The sequence below is a fragment of the Cotesia typhae genome, unplaced genomic scaffold (genome assembly GCF_013202065.1).
Source record: "Cotesia typhae breed Kobodo isofemale line unplaced genomic scaffold, CoteBio_Ctyphae contig_122, whole genome shotgun sequence".
In the NCBI taxonomy this organism is placed as follows: domain Eukaryota; kingdom Metazoa; phylum Arthropoda; class Insecta; order Hymenoptera; family Braconidae; genus Cotesia; species Cotesia typhae.
The window spans coordinates 666,954-683,363 of NW_027423714.1; the positions used below are offsets into that span (position 1 = coordinate 666,954).

General features: G+C 29.5%; 1 protein-coding gene across 1 annotated transcript in view; it reads right to left on the bottom strand.

The window, feature by feature from the left end:
* The window catches only part of Hwt (SH2 domain-containing adapter heavyweight), a 180,250-nt gene that overhangs the window by 30,305 nt on the left and 133,535 nt on the right, over positions 1–16,410 (bottom strand). Inside the window, exon 4 of the mRNA XM_074251687.1 lies at positions 7,554–7,689. Coding sequence (XP_074107788.1) covers positions 7,554–7,689 — 136 coding nt within the window. The remainder of the gene's footprint in view (positions 1–7,553; positions 7,690–16,410) is intronic.

A 16,410-nucleotide genomic window follows, 5' to 3' on the forward strand; every position in this document is an offset into this window, starting at 1 on the left:
AGTAATTACAACAATGAACAATTTGGCAATAAATTCAAATAATACCAGAGATAGTAGCAATGTCAGAGGAATGAGGATACTATATCCAGCAAGTTCATATGGAATGCATTAGGGGTTCGCATAATCACGGTCAGTATTCACGCCACGTACTTATGGGGTTTCCCTCGTTGTATGTAATCGTTTGTCTCTCACTCTATCTTTTGTTGATTCCATTAATCCCATCTCACTTAACTATTGCTTCTCTTGTTTTCCCTACACACTTATCTCTTCTACATTATATTACTCGTAATTTCACTTAGTAAGTTTTATTTTCATGTGCTCGTAAAAACGATCAATGGCTTAAAATTCTAATACTACCAGAGAATAATTTGTCGCTCGTTAAGCCGACGAGCAAGCTTCGATTGCTTTAACTGCTAATAAAATCGATGTTGTGGTACTTGGAGTCTCATATAACAGTCGGTTGTCAGTCGTCGGTCGTATAATGTTTTGGAAGGTTCTGTCAATTTTATAGGATCAGACTGGACAGTAAACGAGGGTTCTTGGATTATTCACTTCCCTATCTGTAGACACTGCTCAATTGAAATCTATAACGGTGACCGCTGAACACCAATGATACCCCTTTGTCTCTCGTCCCAACTTGGATGGGTTGTAGCCTCAGGAGGAACGTCAAAATTTGTCAAAATAAATCCCAAGAGTATTATTTTACAATGTACTCTGATTGTGAATTCACTCATTTTGTAGAATGTTGTAAACATAGATATATGTATACAGATTTATAGCTATACACATACATAATGCAAATGACATAGTTAACTATCTTCTGATAGATTGATATTTTTGCTGATTTATCAATGGATTGGCCCGTTTGAAATTGATTTGGGAATTTCAACTTCAAATCTTTTATCATTATTAATATCATTGTTATGATTTTTACAATTATCACTAATGTTGGAATTATGGATAAAATTGGACGTGAATCTTTTATTATGAATAAATTATTAATAAAATTTTTATTGAAAGGCTGCCTACTCAATATAAACCATGTACCTATTTTTATGCATCCACGTACAAGGACACCCATAAAAAATTTTTTGATATGGCCGTATACGGCCTGACATCATTATTATAATAAATTAATGATATTATTATAGTTTGTGATTATCGTGATGACTAACAATGTCTTTATCAGTATCACTACTAATTACCTGTATCATTATTATTTTTAGTTTTATCATCGTTATTACGATATCTTGTAATCATTATTCAAAGTTAAATTTTATACCAACTTGATAACTTTTATCTTTTAATTAAATACTATTTTGAATTCATCATGGATCATTACCATGACATAAAGTGCACGTTGAAGTCAATTGAACCTCCAAGTGCTATCGATGTTTAATCATTTCATTACTCATTCTATCATAAAATACCGGAACGAAAGTCGATATTTTTGCCTGGCATCGTATCAAGCTTTCAGAGACATAAAATACATCATAAATGCATTCTAGAGTACAGACCAAATACCCGAGTGGGATCATAAATTCAAGGAGAGTAACATTGCAATTGCAAACTTCAACTCTTAAATCAACATGAAACTAAAACTGATAAAACTCCATACGTCAGCATCATTTTATATCGAAATATCAAAAAAAATCTCGAATTTACATTCAATATATGTTGGATTTTTATCTCCGTAGACTTGCATTCATTTCCGTCTACTTGAAGGAAATCTTTCTTAAGTGGAACGTCTTCGACATTATTATTTTCAATTTTTTCTAGAGCGCATTATGCTACGAAATATCATTATATTGTCAATTCATATGTTTTCAAGATATGCTTGCAATTTCGCTCTGAAAGTACACACTTGAACGCATATTTATTGAATGACATTATTAACTTCATAATAACCATTCGATGTTCGGTTACATGAAACTCATAGCACAAGTTTATCAATTTATTTGTGTGAGAGGTATCAAAAATTAAATTGAAAATTTAAAAGAAGTCTTTTGCTCATTGTCAGGTGCCGTTATGGAAATTGATTCATTCGTTTAAAAAATAATAAAGTAACAGTCTTCATGAATCTTAAGTGTTTAAAAAATAGTCTTCCTATTCATTAATATTAATTGATCAAATTATTTTTTACTACCAATAATTCATTGAGCCTCGAGTTTCATCACCAGTGGCGCTGAATTTTAATCAAAGTTTTATATGATAGACAAAATCAATTTCACGTTATTTAAAATGTATGCTATGTATTAAAAAACTTTTCTTATCGTGACCGAATCGAAATTATTTTTAGCGGATTCTTAATTGATTTAATTATCCGGCAAATTGGTTTACTTAAATCGATATTTTATAAACTGAAAAACTTTAATCTTCTAAAAAAAGAGATTATCTCAACGAAAATGAATTCGTGAGTTTTATCGTTTGAAGAAATAATTAATTTATAACATACTTCCTTAAGATTTTCTTGATTCAAGAAAATTTACGCTTGACTCAAGACTTTCTTTTTTTTTATGTAAAAATATCAGGCAATAATGTCTAAGATAGAATAACATTATAATTTTTCAATTCTATATTTTTTTTTAAATGTGTATTTCAATAAACGTGTGATAATTGATTTATGAATTGATTAAACTAAAAATCAATATTAAAAAATTTCTATGGGAATGTAAAAAAAAATGTAATTTCTTTAACTTGAGGCTTCAAACTTAACTCTTTTGAGGGGAAAAGATTCAGTGGTTTTGTACCCTCTATCGGAGATTTTGAGCACTACATTTCGTCGAAAAATTATAAATAAGCATATACGGCCAGATTAGGCCTAATACGGCAAATTTTTAGAACAACTCATGAACACTGAAGTACTGGTGAGTACACCAGTACCGAATGTATCTGACACTTGGTGCGCGAATAAGATCACAAGATAGTAACAGGATAGGGGTGGATAACAAAGAGAAATGAAAGCATGAAAAGATGTCTGGTACTCAGTTAACTATTCATCTTTTCAGTAAATTCAACAAACTTTCAAATAAAAGCTCTGCTGGTACTAGAGATTGTACTCCTGGCATACTAAACGTTCTACCAGAGTAAATTGTTCCTTAGTTGAAGAATCTATGAAATTTCTCAATGTCACTCCACTATACAGTGTACTATATAATATATTAACTTTCAAGTTTAACTCAAGTTATTTGAAACTTAACAGGACAAAGACAAAGTATAAAATCACACAATTTCAGTTATCAGAAAAGTTGATTTATCCAGTTGCAAATAAAATTCGCAACACATGTTGTGATGATAATTAATTAGCTGGTAGAATTATTTTGAGTGACTTGAAACAGACAAGCAATTAGCTAAGCACGATGTTGAGAAATATTGTGAAAGAGCTTTGTATACAACAGTGCGTTAGTGTATACATCAGTGTATGTCGGGATTATGTGTCTAACAAAAGCAGTGAAGTCACTGTACTCTCGCCATTTCGTTTGAAACTTTCAGGACAGGGAGTGTCGACCCTAGGCATCATTGCAGGAAACGACGGCCGAACGGACAGCATGTCATTTGCATAGGACGCAACGAGCTGCCGACGATAACTGCTCGGGGAGCAGAGCCAAAACGAGGTAGAAGTCACCTAGTAGCAGCACCAGTATTAATTGAAATGGGGTGGTTTAGAATGAGGGAGAAACCTACTGCCACTGAAAAAGTTTAAATAGGAAAAAAGGGAAGCCTCTCACGAAACAGTGTGCCTTGTTCAGATGCACAAAAATACCTTCCATCATAAATCATGAAATAAAAGACGTTAGTATTGTTATTTCTATGAAACAATTTTCTGATCTGCCGTATAATTTTCCATTTAAAATTTACGATGTTACATCGTAAAAATTTGTATATTGACAACTTTTATACGAATTTTTACAATGTAGATCACGACGTTGTGACCTAGGTTGTTTAATTAGTGTATTAAGAGTTTATTTTTATTATTATTGATTATTTAAATATTAATAGCAACAATTATTATGATTTATTACAACGATTATTGTTAATTTTCATAATTGTATTTATGCAGTTAATATTATTGCATTATTGTTTATGAAAGTTTGGCTAAATAAGAAATTTGAAGAGTGTGAGAATTCATTTTAAAACCGAGCGAGTTTAACGAGCAAAAGAAAATAATTGTAAAAGAATTTAAAAGAATGGAAAATTATTCTAAGTCGCAAGCCGATTTAGTATGGGAAAGAAATAATTTTGGAGGAAATTATTTTAAAGAATAAATACTTAGAATTTGGCTGACGGTATGGATAGATAATGAAAGAATAACGATTGAAATAGAAAATAATTATGAATGTTTCGACTAAATTATTTTGCGGAAAATATTAATTTAGTAATGTAGAGTTGTAAAATAGACTGTAACTTATTTTTTTAGTTTTATGATCACTGTAGAGATTTCACTTTTGTAACCAAGGGTTTAGGGTATCGTAAATTATAAAATTTAAGTAAGTACGTCGAACATGCTGTTTGCAGATATTTTGACAGATAGGTAAGATTGTTGTAAGTAGAATTGTAAGAGTAAATTTTAAAAGTATTTTGGAAATGCGTGGGAACTTTAAGTTTAAGTTAGTTTTGCGCATTGTAAAAGTATGACTGAGTGGGATGAGAGGCCCAAGTAGTAGGTAGAGTAATTAAGAAAAAGGACTTGAGAAGACAGTCCTGAAGAACTATTCATTGTAGACAGACCTCTGTATTCATTCCTAATAAACACAACACTTAAATTACCTGACCTGTGATATCCTTTTTAGATATTAACAACATCAATATCCTATCCAGTATTTCTGATACTACAGTAATTTTGTAACGGCCACGTTTTCAATGTGACAATTAGAATTTTTTTGACAGTTTTTTTTTCCGTGCAAACACATGTGTGATGGCTACATCATTAAATTAACGGGTTATTAATTAAAGAAACGTTTTTAGCCCTTATTTTGCTATAAAGTGAATATTATCAAGATCGATCTCTTGTTAAATAAAATAAAATGAGAAACCCATTAAATTAAGGACGGTTAGATGACGAAGAAAAGTGCGGAAAATCTATAACATTACTGGTTAATAAGTCCCGAGGGCTGCTTGGTAGGAAAACCCTTGAAACTTTGCAGACCCCATGGACAGAACGATACAAGGGATGAGCTTCGAAAACTAGTGGGAAGGGAATTTAATTAAATATCACGCGACATAATATGGAAACCCGGTATACTCGAGTTGGTGTACGTTCTACGGTGTACAGAACGGTGAACGTGGTGTTACTAGCAAGCATCTCGCTACACAAAAGCTCCAGTTCAAAAAGTTCAAACGATCGAAGCGTATATGAAACCATTCGTCCGGTGGGATACTTTTTGCCGGAAGTGCTCAGAATTTTGTATAGAAGCTTTGATATCATGCCTGCGATTATTGGGTTGTCTTGCAGAGGAATTTGCTGATGATGTTAATATGCTGTACATGAAAAATTATGAAAAAGTTACAACTTTGAAACTGGGAGTTTTTTTACTTCAATCTTTACAGCTTAAACCACTATGAGAAGTAGGAACATTTATAAATTCAAACATTGAGCTAGGAAGATTAAATTATGTTCCGCAATACGAGTCACAGTTGTTATTTATTATAGAATAATTTTCAGTAAGTACTGCAGTAAACGGTATTGCAGTGTACGTTGCACCATTTGGCTTGTAATTGTAGTTGTACGATGTGTTATCCTATATTTACTTGTCAGTATAGCGGATGAACAACTCTTTATAATAAAATTTATGGTACACTGTTTCTGCGTCGTGGAATATTTTTTGATACGACAATTTCCATATCAGGTCTGATATCTATTAATCTAGCCTCAAATACCATTCCTTGATTGTCAAAAGTAACGTAGTTGTTGATTAAATTTAAATCAAGAATAGAAAAGTTTTTCAAAAAATAAAAAAATCATTTTCATTTTATAATTTAAAAACTTGACTCTCTTTGAAAGAGACGATTCAGCGATCATACACCTCTGTCGGAGATTTTTAACACTATTTTGGTTGAAAAATTATGCATTTAAAGTTTTTGAGACAATCAACCGACTTAATTCTTAAAAGTTTAAAATTTCGAACAAAAAATTAATAGTTGACTAGAAATACTTTACCACGGAAAAAAATAATCGATAATTAAGAAGAGCAGATTCGTAAAAATTGATATCAAACAGAAAAAAAATAATTTGAGTCAACCGATTATTTTTTTCCGTGACTAAAACAAATTATAAAATGTAACAATAATTAATGCAATATTTGCTCGACAAAAAAGGTTTTTTTTTAATCTACAAGTTTGCGGTAAAATACCTTTAATATGGTGGTGTCAAGCCATAGAATATTTACACGGGTTGCTAATTTGAAAAAATTAGGAACATTTATTCACAAAAATCAAGATCTTTGTGAATAATTCATGAACCGTTATAAAACATTTGATAAGTTTTTGAAAATAATTGGAAATTTTTTTAAGTAACTCAAAAGTACTTTATATAAATTTCAGCCATTTTAAAATTTTAATATTTCAGTAAAAATAGCGTTTTTTTTTTTTTTTATAAATAAACCAGATTATGTAAACAATTCTTTTCACATAAAATTTACATAATTATATTTTCTGCTCCGATGAATTTGTTTGTTCAAATTCGGCATAATTAATACTACATTTGCAAAACATATGGGAGCATGTATCCATAAATTTGAAAAGATGACATTTCTAAGGATAGGTACTTGAAGGGTTTAGCGACTATGAATATATAGGAAAGATGCAAATGTCAGCGATGTTTACTTAGGCTTGATACCCCGGAAATCTCCATACTTGACTTAGAGCAAGACACGAATACATTTCAAATCAACAATTTATCATTCCCCAATGTGGTTAAGCTGAATCCTGGTAGCTTAAAGCTAAAACTTTCTAAACTAATTCCGGACTTATAGAATTTATTTATTGCAAAAGTCTAAATAAATATTTTACCAAGGATTTAAGTTGATACTTGAAAAATTTTAAATTACTCTCCTTAGTTTATTGTATACATTGTAATATGAAAGCGGTCGTATAGATTGCGAAGAGGTTGCTTTTGTATAAACATACTACACAGTATAGGGAAAGTCAAGAATGAAATGATACAGAGTTGCTTAAAATTAAACTTGAACTTTTATTGCTTGGTATTTTCTGTTCTTATATAGGTTTTCAAGAGCTACCAACAAGGATGGAGTTTTATCACACGAAAATGAGGTACACACTGGAATGTATCCAGGACGAAAAAGTTTTTGAACAGTATAAGGGCTGAACCAATCCCGCCATGTAAAACTCGGATTGCCAATGTTATAAAACTTGATGTCATTTCATTGAAATTTAAAAACTTTACCCTTCAAAAACAGTGTATTCAATCATGTTTTTGGTGGTACTATTTTGTTTTCATGTATACAGATGCTTACAAATTTTAGAATTCATATATCACCGAAATATTCAATAGTAATTTCCATAACTTCGATAACACAATCCTAAACAAAGCTTACCTGTGTAGGGTCGGCAATAGTTACGATTTATTTTGCTGTATGTAACTGGTAGGGATACTTCAGCCCCTGGTTCGACGTAAGCTCGGCTTTTGCTGTCCCGTGGATCGCTGTACTGTTCAATTACTTCTATTTCCGCCTGAAAACAAGGAGAATTATTCATCAAAAAAAATAGTTTTATCGTTAAAGAATAAGAATTGCAACTGCAAAATGATGAAAAAGATACAAATATCACTGGGGAAAAGCTCATGTTTGATTGTATAATTTTAGATCTAATAACAGTTTATAGAGTTCATCCAGTATAATAAGTTGAAAAAATCGATTTCCTTTTTTCACGAACTTTGATTACAGATAACTCGAATTTAAGTCAGTCAATTGACTTCAAATTTTAATGGCAGTTATATCTCAATATCCTTAATGAGTATCGAAAAATTTAGAATTTTCTGAGACTATGCCCTCAGCTGGACAATTACTTTAAACTTTTGGGATATATGCTGGTTAAGTAGTTTTATAATATTCGAAGTTCTTGAAAAGTTGCTGTTTTTGATTACCTTAAAAGCATGTCAAAAATTTTTACACGGTCTTAGTGAGGAATTCAATGATATTCAGAGTTATTAACAGAGTTATTTATCTCACTTAGCGTTATCTAACGATGCAAGAATTGACTCACGGTTTTCGTAAAAAAATGTATTATAAATATTGCCAATTTTTGAGTGTCTAAATTAGTAATTCTTGACTTTAAAAATATTTACAGGCTTCGTTATTTTGTAATCACTAATTTAACAAATCATTCTAATTACATCGACGAATTTTTTATTTCCGTTTAAAATCTCAAAACTCTTTTTTGGGTCATCCTGATAAATAGTATCATTACACAGTAAAAAATTTTGCGTCAATGCCTCAAAAAATTTTGTGTTAAATATTTAACACTTTTTAGTGTCAATTTAACACTTTTTTGTGTTAATTCAACACAATAAATGTTAAATTTACAGACAAGGAATTTTACATTCAAGGAAATTTCAGGAAGACTGAAAATTTCTTGAATGAAGTTAAAATTTTTTGAACGAAGTTAAATTTTTTTAAACCAAGAAAATTTCTTCTTGCTCCAAAATAACTTCAGTTTTCCTTATAATTTTCTTGGTTCAAGAAAATTTTTTTTTCTGTGTAATGTCAACAAAATTTTTATTTTTTGCTATTTTCCCCGACAACTTTCAGCTGCTAAGATTTATAAGAATAATTCATTTTTATTATTTCTTAATCATAAAAGCATTTATAAAGAAGTACTGGTTATCAAAGTATATTTTTGTCCTTTTGATAGTCGGCTAGATAAATAGAATTAATGCACTCAAGAAAAAAATAGAATTTTTAAAAGATTGTAATTCAAAGAAAATATCTTATGAATATTTATTAACTTATATTAATTATACAACAAAGTGGAAAATAAATTTTAGATACGAACGTTACTTATAAAGTCAATTCGCAAATAACTTTGTTGATTATCAATCCCAAGAATGATAACTTTACAAATGAGGATATAATATGATTTATCTCTATTTCATTAAACTTGAAGGAACTTTGAGAGAAAAATTTGAGAAGCAATATTTCAACCAATCATTGTCAATATAGCCTTGAGGGTAGGTATAACTTTGACAGAAAAAAAGATGAGAATTCCAATTTTGTGTTCTCCCAATTTAAGATTACTTGTCTTCCTTATTATCCTCCTCGCTCATCTTCTCTCTTTTTATCATTCAACTTCTTACTCTATATATAATACTTTTACTCTTTTTCCGTCTCCCGATATCTTTCCTCAGTGGTTCATAACGGAAAATACCATAATCTACCATTGATTTTACGTTTCGTTTGAGGAATCACGACTCACCCTCATTCACAGACATTATTGTTACCCGGATTATTATCGTCCATTGAAACGACTTGTTTCAACAAGTTTTTATAAAATCTCGAAACTTGGGTGATTACACGAAAAAATTCATGTTCGTCGCATTTGCGCATCAAAAAATTTATTGTCGATATTCTGAACTTACTTCTCAATAAAAACAAACTGTCAACTAACTTGCTACAATAGATTATTTGAAAATTTTTTCTTTAGCTGAAGTTTTACCGCGAAAAAATATCCCTTTTAAAATTATTCTGTATTTTCACAATAAACATTCTCATCTTTCAACTATTATATTCCTAGCCAGCAATATGATGTCTTATAAAGTCTTTAAGATCAGTTTAACATGGTAACCAAATCTTAAAGAGGTTATATTGTTGGCTGGGTTGCTACTGAAGCTATAAACTAATTAATTTATTGATAATGATTTGTTTAATGAATTTTTTTAATAATTTATTAATATTAAACTTAATTATTTAAAAATGTGAATTTTAATAATCAAATTTAAGAATTTTTTTTTTTTAATTATTTTTAAATTCAAATCTATCAAATTATTTAATTTAATTAATTATGTTTATTAATTTTCATTAAATTAAAATTTCAGCAATATTTTATTTTTTTGGGTATTTTGATGAAGTTAAAATATTATCCGGCGATGATATTTTGATTTAATAAATAAAATATAATTTACGGAAAAAATAATTAAAACATCAGAAATCAAGTAAATTATTAATTGAGCATATAAAAATTAAGTATAAGGTAAAAATATTATAATTATACACAAGGATATTTCGCTGTCATAATAAAAGTCAGCAAAGCAAGTAAACAGAAGAGGTAAAAGGAAGAAAAATGACGAATGAGGGGTCACTACTAAGGGTTTGTTTTTCTCATAAATGACAATCGTTTTAGGAAATAAAAAAAAATGTTTACCCTCGAACTGGAACCTACGCGAAAGACGGTTAGATGTATTATACACAATTGGCGATCCTTGAGACGAAAATAGGATGGTGCTCGAAGCGGGATACTGTACGATTACGAAAATAGAGGCATGCAGTATGGAAAGAGAGAGAGAGAGAGAGAGAGAGAGAGAGAGAGAGAGAGAGAGAGAGAGAAAGTAGTGAGAGAATTAACTGAAACGAGGAAACTCCAGCAATAACCCTTGCTTGATATCGTTCTCTAAGGGATAAAGTCGACCTAAGCACGATCCCAAATACTGGACTTTGTTGCCAATTTGTATTGTTATAACTGTTCTTGAGACTATACTGATAATTCATTGTAACCGCACTAATTCAATTTGAAAACATTAATTGTTCTGTTAGCTCTATGGTTATTTTAACTAATTAACATCTTTGATATTGAGTAGAAGGGAGTCGAATTTAACAACCGTTTTAACGATTATTCATCGTTTTATTTGTATCGTCGTTTATTGGCAATTTATTCTCCGAAAGTGCATTAAAATTATGCAAATCGCACTATCAAACAACGTTTGATCATGTTTGTAATTTATTAATGACTATTACTACCATAATTTGCTATAAATTTATCCATAAATAAATTGGAAAATAAAGCTCTGATCCCAAGAAATCACTGCTTTCGATTGAGGTCTTCAGATGTTTGTTAGCACGATTACTAATCACTTCAATTATTAATTGGTTTTATTTTTTTTTAATACGTTCATAACTTTCTCAAGAAGAATCGTATTTAAAATGACTATCATAATCCACCGCCATCTATTGTAATTGAATGAATCTGAGCAAATATTTTGTCATCGTAAATTAAATTTATGAAAAATATACTCTCAAAGCGATGCTTTGATTAAAAGTTAAATTTTTTTAAGCCAAGAAAATTTCTTCTTGCTCCAAAATCACTTCGGTCTTCCTTATAATTTTCTTGGTTCAAGAAATTTTTTTTTCTGTGTATATAATTAAGAGACTAAGCATAATTTTGTTTCAGCATATTTATAAGTAGTAATTATAAATAGTTAAAATTAATTATAAAAGTTTATAACAGTTATCATTTCATAGATAGATTCAAATTTTGCACTCGATAAAGCTTGATTATTTATTTATTTTTTTTTTTTAGAACAAGTGAATGTTGTTGTACGTGAAATATTAATCTACATAATTGAGAAAATGAGAAAAATTTTGTGATGGACATATTTTTATTTTAAAAGGAATTTTTATAGTGAAATTTGGTACCATCAGGAAAATCTTGACATTAATTAGTGCTTTTTACAATTTTTAATATTTTTTGGTGACATACAATTTTTTATATTGTTATCGAATATTTTTATGGTTCTATATGTTTGTTTCGTCACATTTTTTATTAATTTTCTCAAAATTTATCCTGTCACAACAATATAATTTACAATTTATTTCGAAAGTACAGAAACTATGTGTATTGTGATTAAAAATATCGAAAAATCATTAATATACTTTTTTTATTTATATCTCGTAATTCTTGGCAATCACATAGTGATTACAAGTTGCTTGTTAAGTATAATTACTATAATTACAAATTAAAATGGAACGGTAGTTGAAATCGATAATGAGCCGTTGATTAGTTTGTGGTAATAAAAAAATACTGGATAAAGTTTATGAGGGTACGATGAAAAATGAAGTTTATTAAATTACGAAATAACGAGTTATTCCACTTGCACGTTGTGTAAATCTGTAAACGAACAGTAAAACTGAAGCCCTCTCGATTCCAGTCGTCCAAGAGGGGTTGAATATTCACAGACTGACTATAATTCCCATCGATTCATTGAGAGGACCCTAAGCCGATTACTCTGCCACTGCATTATAATTGTTGAACGCTTATTATTGCTCTCCATAATAGCACAACTTTACTGCGCATACACATATTTGGATTACCATGTAAACAAATATTGATAATTTCACGTATAGAGCTCACCGGCCTACGTTAATCTATAGGGGAAAAATGATAACAGTGGAGTAATGAGGCTGAACAGGATATTCCAAAAGTCACGTAAAGTTTATCAACGCTATATTTTTTTATATAATTCAAGGACCATTATCCATGCATTAAACGTCAGCAAATCAACAATCGCGTTAAGTGATAATCATTAAATTATCGCAATTGTTATTTATTTATTTGTGGAATTATGAAGAAAAATTTGATACGTAAAAGTACTGAAAGTTAATTTTCAAATTTTAATAAAATTTTAAATGTTTGTAGATTGAATTTTCAGCAATAGAGATATTCAAAATATTGTCATTTATAATAAAATAAAATTAGCATTGAACCTCATCAAAAATTACAGTTTTATTGTATTTTTAATTTTTCAGATTTTTGAATGGCCGCGTACAAGTTATAAGTAATTACAATAAGTTGACAATAAAAGTAACTTTACGAAAAAAAATTTTGCCTTAATTTTCATAAATAAATTTAGAAAACTTTCTAATATAAATGTTTTTAAGAAAAAAATTTTTTTTTCAATTTTTATAATCTCCTTAATAATACTAATAATATAAAAATCCATTTTTTACCCTTAAGAAAAATTTATAATATTTTTAAATGATGTAATTTGAAATTAATAAGACAGTATTTTGAAATGTATTGAAAGATCGAAATATCTTCAAAGTTTCTTGCTTTAACTAATTCTTTAGAAATATTCCTCCGGAAAAAAGAAAAGAAAAATTCTCGGTAAGATAATTCCATAGGATTATGCAAAAATACAACGCTGAATATTTTCCACCGATGAATAATACTCGTCTCACGAATCAGTTCCTACAGTAGCTCCCTCATTAATAATTTCCGAAGATTCTCTTGAGTAATTTAATTGATCGTAGTCGAAAATGAAAGATAAAGGGCGCGAAACAGAACAAGGAGATTTTCTCAGTTGCTCTCTCTTAAAGAGCTATAAGTCCTCACGTTTTACCTTATTTTCCCCAGTTCAAGATCTTTTAGTAAAAGCTCCGTGAGGCTTCCAACAGCTTGCACGCTCCCCCTCATACTTTACCAAGTCTTTCTTTACATTTGCTGTCGCCTAAGTTGCCTACACTTAAGCCTTTTGTTAAAAATGATAAATGTACGCTGCGCTTGATAAACGCTTTCGAAATATACCTATAAAGTGTTAAATAAGCATCAAAGTCGTAGTTATTACTTTTTATTTTTATTCTTCAATCAGTAATGCGTTTAATATTTTCGGTAGATTACTTTCAAGTCTTTATAAAGATGAAACAGAATCATATACGCTCTGAAACATACTTACAGACGAAAATACCCAGCAGTCCAATATAACTAAATTTATTAAGTTAACTTTTGTAAAATAGCCATTTTGAAGTAAAGAGATAGATTCAGAAATATATATTTCATGAATAATGCTATAAAACGCAAAAACATCAAAGATATTGCTAAAAATCTTCGTCAAGGCAGATTATCACTGAATCGTCATCTTACAAGAAAGTTAATTTTAATGAGTTTACTTTTAAAATAAAAAAATGTACTTTTCATTGTCCTAAGCAGGCAATCTGACATTATGGTTCTTGTTTTAATTGATTAACCTTAACATTACTAAAAAAAAATTGAAAAATTGTAATAAATTATTTGTGTATTTTCATAATTTGACAGTCGTAGTATCAGGCCAATTATGAAAATTTTTATCACAGGTTACAATACATTGATAGAAAAACAATCTTGATTCAAGAAACTTTTTTTCTTCAAAATTTGAACTCTTGAAACTAGATATAGATATATTTCTTTCAAGAATTTTTATCTCCTGGTTCAAGATAGGCAAAAACATTGATTTAAGATGTTACCGATTTGTGTTAAGAATGGCTTTTTTTTAAGTCATTAACTTATTTATTTCCAAGAAATAATTTTTTTTTCGGTATAACAATTAAAGACTATTTAGTTTTTGAAATATACTTTGATGAATTATTTTAAGTTTTTTAAACGATAATGTTATTTTGGTTGAAAAACTAAATGTATCGATTAAAGATAATATAGCTCTTAAGCAAAGAAAATCTAAATCAAGACAAGAAATTCTTAAAGCAAAATAATTATTTGTCTTCCAAAATAAATTATTAGATCAAGAAAATATCTCTTGAGTCAACATAAATTTTTTTATCAGTGTAGATTAATCTAAAAAAAATTGCAGTATTAATTTTTTTTTTTTTTTTCGATCGAATAGCACTCTATAAAAAACTGCCTGTTATAATGGTTAATAAAGCACATAAAATTTCCTTTTTATTATTGCTAATAATAAAATTGAAAGTAGCTAAATCTTAAAAACTTAAATGTGACAAGATGTTAACCAAGAATAATAATTCATAGTAAAATCAAATAGGGTTTTTATGTATTTTTATTTGTCATTTATTTTTTGTTATTTGCTATGAGGCCCATCTGGCTTGGGCATCATATGAAGTATTTATCTATCTGTAATGGTTCGCATTATGAGTCGTGCAAAAACAATCACTCCAATAAAAAGTGTATTTACGGTAATAAAAGCAAATTTTATAAATATTTTCATCCGTTTTGTCTAATCAACAGCAAAATTAATGAAAAAGCGAGTGGAATAAATGGATTTTAATCCAATTTACCAGACCTAAGAGTAAACATGTATAAGCGTATATGTATATATGTTAGAAGTGAATAAAATAAGAAGACCCACAAAATCATGGACATTATGCGGACTAAGTGTTTTGCGAGGGAGGCTGTGTCGTTTTTAATGGTTGAGGGCAGTATATAGGCTAGACTAGGCGCTATATTTCAGAAGAAACAGTTAGCGCTAACCCGGGGCTGTCCCGAGTACCCAATACTGAGTGCCAGAGCAATTATAAGCAACGCCGGAAGTCACCGGTTTCACCAGGACTACCATCAACACCACTGCCACGGTTACCACCCCTTTTCCCCTCCAGTATATTCTTCGGTGCTCAATATCCCAAGGGTATTTTGTCACCCTCATAATTATATTTCTCCCGCTCGCTCGATTCCGGAGAAAACGTCGATGCGTCGCGTCTGAGATCGGAATCATTTCGGAAATCAAGGGAAAATATTTATCCGCGAGCAATCTTAAATTTTTCGTTCTGTTCGGTTGTTGTCATTCCTTCGACGCCACATTCTACTGCTATGATGGTAATATTTGGAGGTATTTTATGCCTCGGGATATTTAGTGCCGCCATGGATTTATTGTATAACCAATAGTGAAGGAAGCTTGCCCACGAATTATGTTTCGGCTTTAAATGACGTAAGCTTTATTGTTTAATATATAATAATTAACGATCTATAAATTACAATCGTATGAATTTTATTTTTGAATTTTAAACATAAGCTCATTTTGACATAAAATCGTTGATCAATAGTTTTAATAAAGTTGAACATTAAAAGTTATAAAAAAATAATTTTAATCAATCAGGTAATAGAAAGAGATAGAAGTAATATTTTTTCAACATTAAAAAGAGTTATTATTTGAAATTGAAATTTTTTTGTCAAGTCTGCAAACGGCATGGAAATGAGAAAAAGAGAAAGGAAAAAACGTTTAGTCACGGTTTTTATTACTTTTGGTCTGCAATTTTCAGAACATGGAAAAAAGTATATGTTCATAATTATTTTCGTTGATATACAATAGTTAGTATCGTATCTTATTAGAATGTTACTGACTGAAATCATTTTATAGTTACTGTCATAATGACAGCTGACAATATTTATCATCAAAATAGTTAATTTTCAGTTAATTTTTTCAATATTTTTATTTTTTTATTTTTCCATTCCAAACTTCTAATGAAACGTATTGTATGTTTGTTAGCTTCTTGAGTTACTGTGAGACTGGAGTTATTAGTTTGTGATGATTGTCATTCCCAAATTTCTGTTTTGATTGAATAATTACTCATAAATCTGCAGCCTTCATCCTTTTTATGAATGACATCAAATGTCATTCATAAAAAGGATGACTTTATAAAAAAAAAATATAACTTGACTTTTTGCTTATCTTCACATATATCC